This window comes from Parambassis ranga, chromosome 3, assembly GCF_900634625.1.
Source record: "Parambassis ranga chromosome 3, fParRan2.1, whole genome shotgun sequence".
NCBI classification, from domain to species: Eukaryota; Metazoa; Chordata; class Actinopteri; family Ambassidae; genus Parambassis; species Parambassis ranga.
In genome coordinates this window covers 13,386,629-13,403,252 of record NC_041024.1, presented here as the reverse complement: position 1 = coordinate 13,403,252, position 16,624 = coordinate 13,386,629, and the positions used below count along the sequence as shown (strand labels likewise).

The following is a 16,624-nucleotide window of genomic DNA, read 5'->3' as shown; positions in this document are numbered from 1 at the left end:
GATGAATAAAAATAACACGGCAACTCTCGTCCTAATTACTCATGACCACCAGCATCAAAAGCATGTTATGCTGCAGCCCAATTATCAGGGGGATTATCTCATGTGTGCTGCTGCTGTGTGAGCTGTGTTTAGACGTTTCTCTCACTGGCAGGTAAAACAAAACGACCCCCCCCCCCCCCCCCCCCCCCAACACCACCATTGTGTGGAGATTACATCTCTGTGTACAGATGCCCAGAGCAAGAGTTTTTTTCTCCAGAGTGCTCCACCTTCACTTTCTAATCTCCTGGTAACAGAAAGTGTGATGTGAAGAGAGCTTGTGCTGCTCCATTTTTTATAGGGGAGGGGTCTCGGAGGCACTCGTAGGACTTTGTGCCACTTTGAGATGGCGTGAGGAGAGAAGATGTATCTGAGAGATGAACAACAAAAACACAGTAGGATGATCATCTCACTCTTTCCTGAATCTATAAAAGTCGACATGAGAAAAAACATCCTAAGATTTGCACTGTTGAATAATTGAAATATGTCTTTTTCTCATCCGGTTGCGTGCGTTTAAGCTTTTATGTCTCGCTGGGCATCATCTGAAGAATAAAAACATTATTAGGCATGATATTGCTTTCACCCAAATAACGTGAAGCAGATGTATCTCAGAGGAGGCGGCCATGGTTTACTCTGACATCTGGCTGTTGCTTTCTATAGACTGAGGAAGGAGTGCAGCACCCCCATATTTCAGTACTATGGAACAGTCTACCTTCCATCAATTAATCATCAGCCCTTTCATCTTTAATTAAGCCCACTATCTTTAAAACTCACCCCACCACTGCTACTACACTACACACTTGTTCATACACAAAATAATACAGTGCTCACCTCCTCACGGCAAATACTCAAGGTCCTACACATACATACACACAACAACAACCACAGGACACACAGAGGAAGATTAGACTGTTAACTTGCTGACAACAAGGAAAAAGAGAGTTACAGCCGCTCTGATTCCTTCACACACATCAGTCCCACTCAGCGAGAGGAATGAGACAAGCAGATGAGATTCCTTCTGTAATTTAGCCTTTGTACAGCTGTACACACACACACACACACACACACACACCAGTGATGGTGGACACAGTTTCATTTCTTCCTGATACAATGGTCATGAATCTAAAAGCAGTCTGTGTGTGTGTGTGTTCTTTCTTTCTGTGAGGGTCTGGACAAGACAGTGCATCTGATGCACAGCTCAGACACACTTTTATATTAAAACTTGTGCCCCCTTTTCCAGAATTAATTGCAGATGCTTCATGCTGTGTCAGAAAATATGTGCATATATTAGTGTTTGTTTCTGTGTGCTCGCTCTTTAATTGTCAACACACTGCTTGATGAAAAAATATGCTGATAGAAAAACCTCTCCATCAACGTAACAGAGATCTTCGGAATAAATGCCAATTGTTGTCTTTCCCACAGAAGACAAATGTCATTAGTGGGTGTTTTTAATGTGTTTTTTAATTAACACTGACTCCTTCATGGAGACTTATCTGAACTTTAACCAGCCAACCACCTAAGCAGGACCATGACTTTGGTAAATGAGTCTTGGTGTCTCATTTACCAAACCTTCGACAGCAGGCTGCACAGCAGAAACCCTAGAAGGAGCTCCTGCTCTTGTTTTACAGAAATTCCTGCAGTGAGAAAAGCAGCTTGTTTTTATTTTGTTTATTGTGCTTTTTTTCTGTACATGGTGACACTGACATGCAATTATATGTTTTGTTTGATTTGTATTTTGAATACACAGAAACATTCTGTTTTTATTGCTTCAAATACACAGATACCTTCAGCTACACACTGAAGGTATCTGTGTATTTGAAGCAATAAATACAGAATAAAAACACATCATGTATGGATTAATTAAATCCCTTAATTAGAACTGGACAAATTAACCTGGATGTTATGGATCACTGTGAGCAAACAGGGCACAGAATGGAATCCCCAAAAAGTGTTATTAATGGAACGTTATATGAAACAAAATGTAATGTCTACGGGTGCTCTGCATTGCTTCACATCATTTCATCATCACAGCAGTCTGTTATCACACAAGCTATCAACCTATAACCCCACAGTGAGAGGTGAGGAGTGAGTGGAGAAGACACCCATGTTCTTTTGTTATAATGCAATGTGTGTGTGTATTAAAATTCATCTATGTAAACAAAAAACTGGTTAGTGAGTTCAGCAGCAGCTCGTGCACACACAGTGTTTTTGAAGGACCTTTTTGCACATGTACATTAAGCTGTGAAGCATCACTCAGCATTACAGTCAAACACGTCTCTCTTATCAGTGTTTCCTTTATTCTCTTTCCGCTGCTCTTTCATTTTAATGCGTCTCTCAGCTCTGCTCTGCGGTTCCTGAACCTCCTACTCCTCTTCATCAGTGGATATTAAACTGTCATCATTTTCTTTTAGCAAAGTGGGTTAAGGACAAATGTAGAATGACTTCAGTTCTGCTTCAGGGATAGGATTAACTGCTAAAGTGCTTGAGAAATATTTTGAGATTTGGATTAAATTTATTTTAACTTGAGTTTATATTTGGATGTGTGTGTATTCAAATTACTCAGACATTTGACCCCCAGCTACAATATGGAAAAAAACACACTCTGTGTTACTCCTGAATTAAAAAATACAAGTCTCATTGTCTTCATCTCTGCTCTTCTCTTTGACGGGTTTGTTGGAAGTATCCATATCTCCTTCACACAGTGGCAGCTTCACATGGAAGCCTCTGTTAGTGGGCCAGTGGAAGCTGCCGCTGTCTGTCAACTAACAGGAAAATGTTTCATGGACTTCCAGGCTTTGCTGTATGATGCTCTTCCAGGTTGCTTCCAGACTGAAAGTGATGATGTTCTTGCAAACCTCTGAGAGGATAAAAACCTGCTTCACTGCAGAACATCCTTAACATCAGGATATTACTTATTTAGACACAGAGCTGTGAACCACAGAGCGAGTGGTGTGATGATTATTGACGTGATTCAATTGTTTCTTTTAATTTGCGTGGCTGGTTTGTTGCTGAGGGAGAAACAATGAGTTCGTGTCAGCATTGTGCAAGTTAAAATAAAGAGAAGGTTTCCATCTGGTGGGAAGTTGAATGTACTACCATAGGGGGCAGTAGATGGGCAAACGTTAGTTTAATTCACTGTTTGGCTCTGCTCTGAATGCAGGCGGATTTTTTTATCATGACATAATCATCACGCTAACAAGGATACAATTTAGGTAAACATGCACACAGGGGTGATAGATCAGCTGGTATTCCTCGTTATGTACGACCAGTCCAGCTCTTTAAATGACTAATAAATGTTTGGTGACTGATTTAATTTTTAATTACTGCATTAGTGCCAATGTCTGTCCCATCCACACCAGTCTGATTACAAACCAGATTACAAACTCGGTTTTACTCGTATTTATCCGCGCTGACGCTGCACCGCGGCGGGCTGCTCTGATGTCAGCACGTAATCGAAGCGTAGCAGCGTGGTCGCGTCTGTCCTTCACATCCGTCCACATCCTGCTAGGCTCGACTCCCAAGCGCAGCAATTATGGCCCTTCTCAAGTCCAACAAGGTGATCTACTGTCTGGGGAACATTTCCCCGTCCCTGGGTGCTCTGTCCATCCGCAACAGGTAAACACATGTCATATGCTCAGAACTAACCCGGGACATATTTAAATGAAGCGGAGTCTGTCTTTGATGAGTTAACGCCGTAGTGTCACGTTTTACTGCTAGCTCAACCAGCGGATAGCCCGTTATTTTGAAGGTTAACGTGAACGGCACGCTCCGCCTTCAGTTTTCATGTTTAGGCGCCGTTGCTGTGTCAGTAGTTTAGCCCTGATAGCTGGTTAGCGATACCTAGACAGGGGTCAAATGGTTTTAGCAGGCCCTGAAGTGCTGTCGGCTTCGGTTAGCCTCTGTGGATAAAACGCAGCCAATCAGTGTTAATGTAAGTTTTATGGCTCGTTATCTTCACTGGACAGCACTTGTTTATGTAGACAGTCTCAATAGCTCCTATAGCGAACCTAATTTAGAGGATAGCTTTACGTTTCTCTCAATGAGGCGTGCAGATGATGAAAGTCACGTTGGTCTGTCAAGTTAGCACAAGTTCTGTGCAACAGTCACCGGTTAGTGTGAGAGAAAAACATCACGCCTACAACCGCTCCGCCAACAATACTATATTATTACTATATTATGATTATATCGACATGATGTTCGCTTTTATGCTTTTTCTTCCTTCGAACAGCTTTTCTTGTGTTTCTACGTTCGCGATAGTTTCACTTGTCAAATCCCTCGCATGGTTTGAGCTAACTGACTTGTCGTAGTTGATGGGATTCTGCACGCTGATTGGTTATCGCATCCCGCCTTCGATGGCTGATTGGTTAATATTCCAGTGGACTGCCGGTGTGTCCTTTGAGGGCGTGCTTGGAGGACAAATTCGCTCAGATCTTTTTTGCTGCTTTTACTAATGACAAATACATAGAGTGTGTAAATGTAGATAGTTCCAACTTCTTCCTCTTTATATTTGTATCTTCGCAGGTGTGACTGTGGGTTTCGTTATTGATCACTGGTCCTATCGTATTTCTGTCTGTGTGGGAGTTTCATAGTGTCTGCTTTGTGTCTCATGTTAAAGCACACGACTAATCAAACTGTATTATTCAATATGAAAAATCCCACCCTGTGCTTTAGAGGTCTTTGGTCTATTGATCACAGATAACTCGACAGTCCCTGATGTTTATATAAACGCTAGTTCCAGCTGTTCAAAGGTTCTTTATGTGTTCACACAACAAATATTTTGAGAGCACTTGAGCCCAAATTAAAAGTATACATTTGCTTTTATAGTTAGTGGTACAACTTAAAACAATGTGTATTGTGTGCATAGACATTTGGCCAATACTAGCAATCAAAAACATTTCAATACAGTGTCTGACTTTCAGGCACCAGACCTCATGTATTAAAATAAATTTATTTTTTCCGGTAGCTTAGTTCATTTGAGTTATGTGTGTGTGCATAATTTGCATTCTTGATCATGTGAAAGTCAGTAATCTGTCATCAGGGTAAAAAAGAAAAAACGAAGAGACATTGATTTTAGTGCACAGAGACTGACCCTGCTCAGTTTTCTGCCTATAATGGCCCATTCTGAGTCAAGAAATACACCGTAGTGTTGGTAAATTAATTTATACTATATACTTACAAACTGATGTTGTACATTTACAATAAATATCTGAAAGCCCTGTCTAATCTTGAACTCACAGGTGAACCACACATAAGGAGTGGTGATAACAGCAGGTTCATCTAGAATACAACAGCACCATAAATTGAAGAATTATACTGCTCTGGCAGCATTACAAGCTTCACAACGGTGTTTTCTGTCACTGCTGCTTTATTGCAATACATTATAGTCAGTTACCTTTTCCATTCAGCAAATGGTCTCACTTTAATAAATCAACTGAGTATTATTATTGGGGTATTGGTGACTGTTGCCCTTTGCAGAGTGTTCTGTCCTAAATTTAGCTGCAAAGTCTAGAGGGTTTACACAGTTGAAGAAACCTGAGATAAAGACAAGTGCGTGTTGGGAGTGTTTCGAGCAGATGAGTGGCTGTGTGTTGGTGTGTGCAGTCAGTGACATTAATGTTACACATCTCTTTCATACACACAATGACTGAAGTTGTGTGATAACATTCTAATTTAACCATCACTCAGACACAAGCATGTAGATAATCGATTAGAAAGAAACCTATTTAAAACAATTATCTTAGATAAATCAGCTGTCCGTTTTTTCGCTTCTAAAGACGTTATGTTTACATGTCTTTGTACAAGCTGGAAGTGGATCACATCGTCTGACAGAGTATGCATCACTGTTGTGTGCATGATAAGCTGTAGACTGTGTCAGGTTGAGGTCAAGAGGTTAGACTATATGACCTTTTAAAATTTGGAGCTTGCTACATTCAGTCCTGACCGGTTTACTTACTTATACTTACTAATCTCTCTTGTAGCATGCTCATTCTATTTTCTGGAAGTTGTTACTGAGGGAATGTGGTCACTGAATGAAGTGATTTAAGAGGCTGTTAACATTTTAGACCCAGATTAGTTCATGTTTTTGGACTTGGGACCTTCTGAATGGATTATGACCTTTGCTTTATGAAATCTGTGCTCCCTGAGCATGTGTTGTTCATGTTTTCTATGTCAGTGTGGTCTCCTCAGGTCACATGAGGAATTAAGCTTGAGGATTATGACCACAATATGTTACAGGAGCATGGGTAATACAGGTAAAGTAGTGCAATCAGTGTCACCTAAGGTCAAGCATAAGAACCAGCAGTTCATATGACCCTGTCAGTTCCAGAACAGACAAGCCTTTTTGTGTTGCCTGTGTTGGCTCTCTTCAGCATCATCACTTCTGATCTGTTTTGCTGTTTTGGTTTTGCAGCTCATGGTGGGGCGGAGTGCAGATGGGTCCCCCTGATCCCATTCTGGGGGTGACAGAGGCCTATAAGAGAGACACCAACACCAAGAAGATGAACCTGGGAGTGGGAGCCTACAGGGATGACCAGGGCAAGCCCTTTGTCCTCAGCTGTGTTCGCAAGGTACTGTCCCCAAACCCTGCAGTAACAGATTTATATAAGTGAGTCTCAGTTATGATGATAAAGTTATCTACAGCACTACACAATAAGATGTAAGTGTCCTTAGTCATGGAGTTGGAAGCCTTATATTTTGGTGTTTGAGGTTTCTCTTTGGTACATTCTTCCTTTGTCATCCTGGGCTCTGCTTCTGTAAACATCCACTCAGTTCATTGTAATGGCAATAGTTAGGAATATTCTGCCTTATCATCATGAGAAAGTGCCTTTTTGATCCAAGTTGAGTATAACATAAACGTTTGATGCATACAACTAGAACATTACATTTTGATGTCTTTTGCCTGTCCTCCAGGCAGAGGCTATGATCGCAGCCAAACAGCTGGATAAGGAGTACCTTCCTATTGGTGGTCTTGGGGAATTCAACAAGGCCTGCGCCCAGCTGGCTCTTGGTGCTGATAATGAGGTCTTGAAGAGTGGCAGGGTAAGTTGTGTGTTTACTAATCACATTTAAATAAGTGTCACAACAGTTCTGATGGTTCCAAATCAGTGCAGCAGCATCCTTCTTCCAACAGAGCATCACTGTCCAGACCATCTCAGGAACTGGATCCCTGCGCATCGGGGCCAACTTTTTGGTGAGGTTCTCCTGTATTGGTCACAAACATACAATATCTAGGTTATGCTGGCTACCTCGCTAAGTCTTTCTTTGTTACAGTCTCGATTCCATGGGGGTCCACGTGATGTATACCTGCCCAAACCCTCCTGGGGAAACCACACACCCATCTTTAGAGATGCTGGGATGCAGCTCAAAGCATACAGATATTATGACCCCTCCACCTGCGGCTTTGACTTCAAAGGAGCGCTCGAGGATATTTCTGTAAGAGATGAATGATAAAATAGTCAGGAGATACATGTGACAAGATTATTTGAGTGAAAGCTGATATTAAGGAAAGTATTTTTGAAATCAGTCTGATTTGGCATCATTTTAAGTCTCTAAAATTGCATGCTATCAGTCAACCAAAAACTAAAGATTTTCATACATTTTTTAAGGGGACCAGAGCTTAAAAATAAACTTACACACGGAACCAAGCCTAAGTTGACATGTAGTGGTTAGGAAGGCCCAAGTTAATGATTGTACAATGTATTCAGGGAAAGTAGCTGATTAAGTCAGTGAAGTAATTGGCTATATTATCTTGATTGGGAGCAGCACAGTTGATCTGGTATCATAGGTTGATAAACTGAAATCCTTCTTTGTTACAGAAAATCCCAGAGCAGAGTGTGATCCTGTTGCATGCATGTGCCCACAACCCCACCGGTGTGGACCCCAGGCCTGAGCAGTGGAAGGAGATTGCCGACATTGCGAAGGTAAGTGAGTATTGTTATCAGTGAGAATCTTTTCAGTAACATTTTGACCAAATGTGTTCTTATCTTACAAAGTCTTTAACGGTTCAAAATCCACAATTGATAGGCTTAACACTTAATCAGCTTAATTATTATTAACTGTTGTCTGCGTCTCTGTGTTGTTCTTTCTCGCCTCACAGAAAAGGAATCTGCTCGTGTTCTTCGACATGGCCTATCAGGGCTTTGCCAGCGGAGACATTGACCGTGATGCCTGGGCTGTGCGCTACTTCATTGAGCAGGGTCACACCATCCTGCTGTCCCAGTCCTTCGCTAAAAACATGGGACTCTATGGTTAGTTAGTATTCAGCACAGACAAAGCTGATAAACGATATTGTCCCCCAAACAAAATTCAGATTTAAGCTCGTGTTTTTACCACCCCCTAGTGACAAAACATTAATAGTGCAAGGTGGTCTATTTAGAGATGCACTCAGACTTTCATAGCACTGGAGTTGATTGTAATAATTATTGGTAATGGGTATGTGAAAGAATATGTTCTACAGCAGTTATCTTTCTGGTAAATATAAACACATTAATATCTAGTATCCTATCCTTCAGTATCCTGAAGACATGAGTTCAGATCTTATAAAATAAATGAATAGTTTTCCTTTATTTCACAGTTTAGTCAGACCCACTGTAAATTATCATCTGAATGTTGTTGTTGACAGGTGAACGTGTGGGAGGATTCACTGTAGTGTGCAATGACGCAGAAGAGGCCAAGAGAGTGGAGTCTCAACTCAAGATCCTCATCAGACCCATTTACTCCAACCCACCAATGAATGGTGCCAGAATTGCAAATACCATTCTGAACACACCAGAGCTGCGCGCACTTTGGTACCAGCCTTTCAGATGCTTTTATAAACAGAAACCTGAACCAGATTTTTGTAAAAATACTGCTTGTCGTCATTATTGTTATGCACACAACGTATTTGTCTTAATGTTGCCACAGGCTGGAGGAAGTCCACGGCATGGCTAACCGCATTATTAAGATGAGAGAACTGCTGGTGGCTGGTCTGAAAAAGCATGGTTCCAGTCACAACTGGCAGCATGTCATCGACCAGATTGGGATGTTCTGCTTTACAGGTCTCAAGCCTGAACAGGTAAAACACAATAATGTTAATCAAACAAATTAACATAAAATCTCCTTGTTGGCAATAAAAGAGTTGATTTATGAATGCAGTGTGGCTGTGAGGTGAATGAGAATTGACACATGTGTCATATCCACCTGTTGAATTTCGTTCTGCAGGTTGAACGCCTGACAAAGGAGTTTTCAGTGTACATGACCAAGGATGGCAGAATCTCCATGGCTGGTGTGACCTCTGGGAACGTGGGCTATCTGGCTGAGGCGATCCATGCAGTCACCAAGTAAAGCGGTGGGAGAGCGATAAAATCAAAGCAGCAGCGTTGAAGAGGAGCTTAATGTGTCACTTTCTCTTGTCTCCTCCATTCCACCTTTAGACAAATAATAGTTTTATTTTGATTTTGATTCAATTGTCATAATTTCAACTCAAAACAGTTCATTTTCTGGTTACATTATTTTGTTTCCTGTTTTACATTTCAGTGAACAAGGTCCCCAACCTAAATGAAAAACACAGGTTTCTTTTTCCTCTAATGATTGAGCTCGTTTGCTTATTTATTGTGTGGAAGAAGTGTTGGCTGAGCACTAGTGTCCTCATAAATGTGCGCTCTGTGTCTGCTGTGGGCCCACTTGCTTTAAACTTAAAGGAACCAGCATCAGGTATTGTCAAACTAGCTAGTTTTACGTGAAAGATGAGCTCTCTGTTGCTTTGTGAAAGCCTATAATAAATGTGAGTTTTTAATTTTAATGGTTCAGTTGTAGCACTTTATAAGATGTAAGGCACTGCTTGAGTTTCAAGATGTGACTGGAACATGATTTCTGTCATTGGGTTTTACTGTATCAACAATCAGGTTATCAGTTCACTTGTTTATGTGAACTAATCAATCATCCAGTAATTTAGTTATCTCTGGAATTTACTTACCCATCCACTGTATTCAGTACTTTTCCAGACGGATGTGTCGATCTTAATTTGGCTTTAGGTGGTCACAGTGCAGCAGTCTCTCAGTTGGTCCTTTTCAACGCCTGTACAAGAAGAGCACATCACAAGCGTTTATCTGCAGTTCAAAGAAGCGATACATTCATTGTCATAGTTTCAGGTTGTTGTGGGAATAAAGACGAACGGGCTGCCTGGGTGGGTGAACACAACAGTTCATTAGGAAATATTCTCTCTTCATTCTCTCAGATACCATGTTTGGGTGTATGAATCGGTTCATCATTGACACGGACGGCAATTTTAAAATGAGCGGCTTGCCTGCTCAAGACTTCTGAAACTTCTGGTACTTTGCCTCCTTGTTTCACATTCTGTCATAAAACATGGGTCATCGGTAATGTACCGTATTGAACAAACAATAAAGCATCATAGAGTACTGATTTGTTATTTTGTGTTTTGTTTTCTCTCCTTGTGCCATCAGTCTGCATTTATTTTATGATCAACTTATTAAATAATTGTATGATTGTTATTTTTATAATTATCATAGTACACATGGGACAGGTATTTATCGAATATTAAATAACGGTATAAAAAATGTGACCCAATAAAGAAGTGATGTTTTATTTATTTAACCCTTTAAAAATACCATCTCTCTCGCTGAGAAGAAATAGAGAACTACAATACCCATAATTCAACACAAGACTCAGATTCCTTGTCACGTGACGTCTGTCACATGCTCATCGGCTGCCAAAACACGGATGGCTCAGTCATTCTCTGCGGTGGAGGCAGAAGGTAGTGTTATCAGCATTTTTATTCTTTTACATAACTAGACAGCGACATTCAAGTACATGTAAATAAGGTAGAGTGTTATAGAGATATTTTAATGTGTGTCCTGTTTGGTGAATGAGCTTAGGCTTGATTGCTGTCTTCTGTTTGGTGAGTCGTTTGCTAGCTAGCTATTGTAGAACAAAACAACAATAGGCATGGTTGCGCTGACAAATGTTATTGTTGCCTTAACGAAAAGAAAAGCACTAATCTAAGCACATTAATAAGGTGGGGTACCTGTATTGCGCGGACACAGCAGATGGTGTGTAGGTTGCTGTAAATTAAATAGTCGTCTTTGGGCATCATCACCTCGCTTCTTTACTTTCGCCGAGTTACTTGTTTTTTACTGTTTGTGTAAATGTTGTTTAAGCTCATTTGTGACTTATGGAGAGATTCACCGGTGAAGTTTCAGTGTCGGCCAAAGCTGTGTTGCATTAAGATTTATGGTTATTAAAGTACATGTGATTGAATTCAGTCACTTGTGGTGCATCCGGCCAGACACAACTCTCTTTTGGGAACATATCAGGAAGTGGCTCATCACAGCTTCTGCCAATGATCCGAAACTCCTGACCTAAGACTTGCTGAGGCCAGTAGTGCAGGTTGTCATGTGAGGCATGTAGGAAATGACATGAATAAGTCTGATTCACTGTAATTAAATCACAGGAATGGGTTACAGAATGAGTTCACAGTTTCTACTTATAATATACTCACTAAATATTATTTTATATATTTTTTTCCAGTACAAATAACTGTAAATCCAGGTAATGCTTCTTTACAGATCATTCACAGAATGGAAGCGACATCCCATCATCACTGATAACTGTGAGAAACAACAGCTGTCTCCTGATTGCTGTGGAGATTAAAACACAAGACTTCAAGTGCAGCTGAGTTCAGACTCAGACTTCCTCATCTGACTCATGGCGATTAACACCGATGTTGAAGACTGGGGTGCTGTTGGCAGCAATGACTCTGGAGAGAGGGCATGGCTCTTGCAGAGCCCCAGTGTGGATTCTGTCCGGCATCTTGATGGAGACAGGGGGAGGACGGGTGGCGTGTCATCTCTGGGGGCTGTCTTTATTGTAGTGAATGCAGCTCTAGGGGCCGGCCTGCTCAATTTCCCTGCAGCCTTCAATATGGCAGGAGGAGTTACTGCTGGAGTGATGCTTCAGATGGTGAGGAAACATCAGTAACACAATATAACACAGAAACACCTTTTACAGGTCACTCTGTCTCATGTAACACACACATCCTCTGATATGATTGGCCATAAATAAAGATAATTTCCCCCACTCTTCTCTTCTTGCTTAGCCATTGTACTAGCTGACCCTGCACACCAAGATGACACTAATCAATCTGAGGGTAGCCAGCTTCTAGCTGCTGCTTCTTAAAAGCCACTTCAATTATTTTTGCAGTTCTTATATTTCAGGCAATCACAAGACTCACCATAATGTGCTGCTTCTGTTTCTTTGTGTTACAGTTTATGCTGATCTTCATAATCAGTGGGCTGGTGATCCTGGGCTACTGCTCCCAGGTTTGTGTTGCTTCAGTTTCACTTCCTGAGCGTCTTGGTTCTCACTTCTTCACTCATTTCTGCAGCAGTATAACTCTGACCAGTTGATTGTTTATGTAATGTTTTTACTTTGTGTTGTGTGTAGTTTTATGCAGTAACTTCTTTATGTTGTAGTTCTGATCAACCTATTTTTACAAGTAGAATATTCACAGTTGTGTCTTCCTAAAATGTACCTACAATGAAAGGCTTAGGTATCAGATATCTATCTCAACACATCACACATCATCCCTACTCATTTCTGCTGCAGCTGTATAAAATGAACAGAATGTTTATATTGTCTTTTGTCAGCGCATGTGTTTAATTGTCTGTCTGGTCTCTGCAGGTCAGTAATGAAGGCACCTATCAGGAGGTTGTACGAGCCACTTGTGGGAAAGTCACAGGCATCTTGTGTGAAGTAGCAATTGCCATCTACACCTTTGGCACTTGCATTGCTTTCTTTATTGTAATTGGAGACCAGCTGGAGCGATGTAAGTGTATTTGTGTCTGTCAGAAGATCTTTGCTCTTATTTTACATTTAATTTTATGTGGACTTTACTTTTTGTCCTACATTTAGCTGTGGTATGTTTGAGCAAAGGAATATGTTTAGTGTTGCAGCTTTGTTTTACAAAAAGCCAGTGCCTTCATTGATAAGGGCAAAGAGCATTGAGGATGACACCACTCAGCTTTTTTTATGCTCAGAAAATGTGTCACTCATGTGACCTGCTGTAACATCTTGCGCTGAGGTGCTGACACAGTAAATCCTGCTCTGTCCTGTTGGGGATGTTCTGCCTTTTAAAGTGGATAGAGTGATTGTGACTTTAACAGAATGATCTGTGTTGCTAACTCTCTACCATGTGTCACACTCTGCATGCAGTCCATCTCACCGCCTCCCTCTCTGTGCTTTCTTGCTTTTTGTTACAGTGATTGCTGCCACAGCTCATGAAGCGGATGATATAGTCAGTCACTGGTACACTGACCGCAAATTTACCATCACCATCACCGCGGTTCTGATTATTCTTCCTCTATCCATTCCTAAAGAGATTGGATTTCAGAAGTATGCCAGGTACAGCACAGTCTGCTAACAGCTCGTTTTCAGGATTTTTTTTACTTGCTTGCACAATGTTCACTTCTTGTTACTGTCACTGTAGCGCACTGAGTGTGATGGGTACCTGGTATGTTACCATTGTGATCATTATAAAGTACATCTGGCCAGATAAAGACATGACTCCAGGCTATGTTCCCACCAGGTGAGTCCTGATTACTTGTTGTTTTGACCATGTTCACCAGCTTATTCAAACGGCATCTTCTTCACTTGCCTTGCTTGAATTGCTATCTGTGTGTGTGTGTTACAGTTCTGCTTCCTGGACTGCAGTTTTCAATGCAATGCCCACCATATGTTTTGGTTTCCAGGTATATCATCATTTGAGTATCATTTGAGCCATTACATTGAGATGCCTTTCATAATTTGATGAATTATATTGGTCTTCTTCTTGATGGTCCTTTGCAGTGCCATGTCAGCTGTGTGCCAGTGTTCAACAGTATGACAAGGAAAGAGATCAAACCATGGGGAATTGTCGTCACCCTCAGCATGATAATCTGCCTATTTGTGTACACAGGGACAGGTATTGTCAGTGTGTGTGCTCGTGTGGTGTCACTGATTAGCACCTCTGTTGACTTGTGAAACGCTCTAGGATATTTATAATATCCAATCAAACTAAATTGTCTCACATGATCCTAATCAGTTTCAGAAGGTTAAAATGTCAGTGTAAAGACACACCCTTATGTATCTGATCAGGTGTCTGTGGCTTCCTGACATTTGGCTCCAGTGTCAGTCAGGATGTTTTGATGTCGTACCCTCCTGATGATGTCGCAGTGGCCATTGCGAGAGCTTTCATCATCATCTGTGTGGTCACCTCCTACCCCATTCTACACTTCTGTGGCAGGTCAGAAAATAAATGCCATTTAGCTGCATTTTTACATCACATAAAAGCATTTAAAATGTGCTTAGTAAGACATTTAAACATGTTGAGAGTATCTGGTGGACTGAGATACACTCAAATACAGATTTGAGTGCAAATCATGACCCAGAAAAACAGTGATCACATCAACTTTACTGGATGTGCATGAGATCTGATTAGTCAAAATTAAAGGCCTGTGTCTTCTTGAGTATGTCACAGAATTGACGTGTATTAATCAATCAATCTTGTGTAGTAAACACAAGATTGAAACTGCATTGTTGTGTAGTTTAGCTTGAGAAAGGCATTCCTATTGTGTGGCTTAGATATCCTCATTTTACTGCACTCTGCTGTGATCATGTGTCTTACAGGGCAGTTATAGAGGGACTTTGGCTGCGTTTCCAAGGTGAACAGGTGGAAGTGTGTGTACGCCGTGAGCAGAGGAGGAGGATCCTGCAGACGCTTGTGTGGTTTGTCATCACCCTCATTCTCGCCCTCTTCATCCCAGACATTGGCCGGGTGATCTCACTGATTGGAGGATTGGCAGCCTGTTTTATCTTTGTATTCCCAGGTAACACTGCATACTGTGTCTGCTGTTTTATTTAAGTGAGCTAATGTTTGATCTCTGATTAACAGACCTATCCATTGTTTTTATAATGTCACAGGTTTGTGTCTGATGCAAGCCAAGCTGTCGGAGACAGAAAGCCGATCTACAAGGTGAGATGCTGCTTACTTTTCACAATGCTAAGATTAGCAAAATTATTTCCTTGTTTTTACATAATCAGTGTTGGTTTTCTGTGTTACAGCTGGCATGTATTGGTGGTCTTTGGTGTTGTCATGGTTACTCTGGGAGCGTTCATCTTTGGCCTCACCACAACAAACTCCATCTATCAAGACGTTGTTACGTAAGGAACATTTAGTTTGAAAAGAGGACAGGGGTGTGCTCAGACCTGTGCTGCTCATTTGAAGAATCAAGACCACTACTGCTCATCATGTCAGTCTGCTCCATGCCAGGGGTAAACTTTAGAGCTGTTTGCTCAGCTGTCAAGTGACTTTGGACACCTCTTTCATGTTCTGTTGAGTTTTTATCAGAAGTTTTGAGGACACGGGTGGATTTCTGCTCTCTGAACCCTGTATGGATGACTCATTCCTCATCTGTTTACAAGACCTGAGGGACTGTGTACAGAACAATCTTAAAATCAAATAGATTTTAATGATGGAAGCTGTGTCAATTTGTGTATTTTAAATTGCATGTCAAAGTAGATGGTAATGATAAAACTTGACATGCCACCATGTGACTCATCCAGGTTCAGACTTTATGTTGGTGCTTCTGATCGCATGTCTTTGCTAATGTAACATTGAACCGAGCCGTATGTTAATACACCAAAATGCATCATATTTAATGAGTGACTAGAGAATCAGGCAGTTCAAGCTGAATTGTTGGTTTGACAAAGTACCTCTAAATGAGTGACATGAAATATTTTCAGCTGTAGGGACAGAACAAACTAACGGAAGACATTTTTAAACATTTATTAATTTTTAAGTGTGTCAGATATTTTATTAAAATGGCAGAATTATCATGGTGGTTTAAGAATGGAGTTTTGGGTTAAGCTTGGCTCTTTATAGCCAAACGGTGCACGCTGTCTAAAACCCAACTTCCTTCATTGTCCGTCATGTCATTCTGCCAGGATGCAAACGTTTTCCCTAAAAGCAAAGTATGATCTATCCAAAATGATAAATGTTTAACACTACAGACGTGTGGAGGACTGTTAGGTTTTTTTTCTCTTCGAAGCTACAAAAGCAACATAATCTGACACAAAGGTTTTTTTTAATCTGTTGTAGTAAATTTAAAATTTAATTCATAAATGTTTTTGGAGCTTTATGAAAACCTTATTTTGTGAACATGAGGGACAAAGGAAGTAGCAGGGCTTGTTTTCTTACCAGTAAAGCAGTTATTTTGTACTAGTGAATCTGCTGGACTGAACAGAGTGACATCATCTCCTCTTAAGAAGCTAGTGACGGTGCTTCTTTTTTTTTAGCTTTAGTGTTTATTTTGTGCCATTTTTAGTGCTGCAGAACTTTATGTTATCATAAGTGCATCATTTATGAGTTCTGTTAGACTTTTTCTTGCCAAAGCAACTGTTAATCAGAATCATTGAAAGTGACTTCAGAATGTGATGTTTTAGGAACCTACTAATGATACAGTAAACGAACTGCAATTAAGATGTATGAATAAATCAGAGTCCATTGTTTACCAATACAACAAAACATTTATTAAAAAGAGACAAATTCAAGTGG

General features: G+C 40.7%; 2 protein-coding genes across 2 annotated transcripts; both read left to right on the top strand.

The window, feature by feature from the left end:
• Positions 1-3,493: 3,493 nt before the first annotated feature.
• On the top strand, positions 3,494-10,444 carry got2b (glutamic-oxaloacetic transaminase 2b, mitochondrial). Its single transcript, XM_028402465.1, has 10 exons — positions 3,494-3,651; positions 6,446-6,602; positions 6,946-7,074; positions 7,166-7,225; positions 7,306-7,467; positions 7,851-7,955; positions 8,132-8,282; positions 8,657-8,822; positions 8,938-9,088; positions 9,235-10,444. Exons 1-10 carry the CDS (start codon positions 3,569-3,571, stop codon positions 9,355-9,357), a joined length of 1,287 nt encoding a protein of 428 aa, XP_028258266.1. The 5' UTR covers positions 3,494-3,568; the 3' UTR covers positions 9,358-10,444.
• Positions 10,445-10,738: 294 nt separating this feature from the next.
• Positions 10,739-16,620, top strand: slc38a7 (solute carrier family 38 member 7). The gene is made up of 12 exons (XM_028401963.1): positions 10,739-10,789; positions 11,601-11,994; positions 12,300-12,353; positions 12,715-12,859; positions 13,293-13,434; positions 13,520-13,618; positions 13,724-13,781; positions 13,879-13,993; positions 14,167-14,314; positions 14,698-14,897; positions 14,992-15,043; positions 15,133-16,620. The coding sequence occupies exons 2-12, from the start codon at positions 11,740-11,742 to the stop codon at positions 15,233-15,235; spliced, it is 1,371 nt and encodes a 456-aa protein (XP_028257764.1). The 5' UTR covers positions 10,739-10,789; positions 11,601-11,739; the 3' UTR covers positions 15,236-16,620.
• The last annotated feature ends 4 nt before the right edge of the window (positions 16,621-16,624 follow it).

Coding starts and splice junctions, on each gene's coding strand:
- got2b (XM_028402465.1), top strand. CDS start 3,569: ATGGCCCTTCTCAAGTCCAACAAGGTGATCTACTGTCTGGGGAACATT. Junction 7,075..7,165: donor AGGTCTTGAAGAGTGGCAGG/GTAAGTTGTGTG, acceptor TTCTTCCAACAG/AGCATCACTGTCCAGACCAT. Junction 8,283..8,656: donor TAAAAACATGGGACTCTATG/GTTAGTTAGTAT, acceptor TGTTGTTGACAG/GTGAACGTGTGGGAGGATTC.
- slc38a7 (XM_028401963.1), top strand. CDS start 11,740: ATGGCGATTAACACCGATGTTGAAGACTGGGGTGCTGTTGGCAGCAAT. Junction 12,354..12,714: donor TCCTGGGCTACTGCTCCCAG/GTTTGTGTTGCT, acceptor TGGTCTCTGCAG/GTCAGTAATGAAGGCACCTA. Junction 14,315..14,697: donor ATTCTACACTTCTGTGGCAG/GTCAGAAAATAA, acceptor TGTGTCTTACAG/GGCAGTTATAGAGGGACTTT.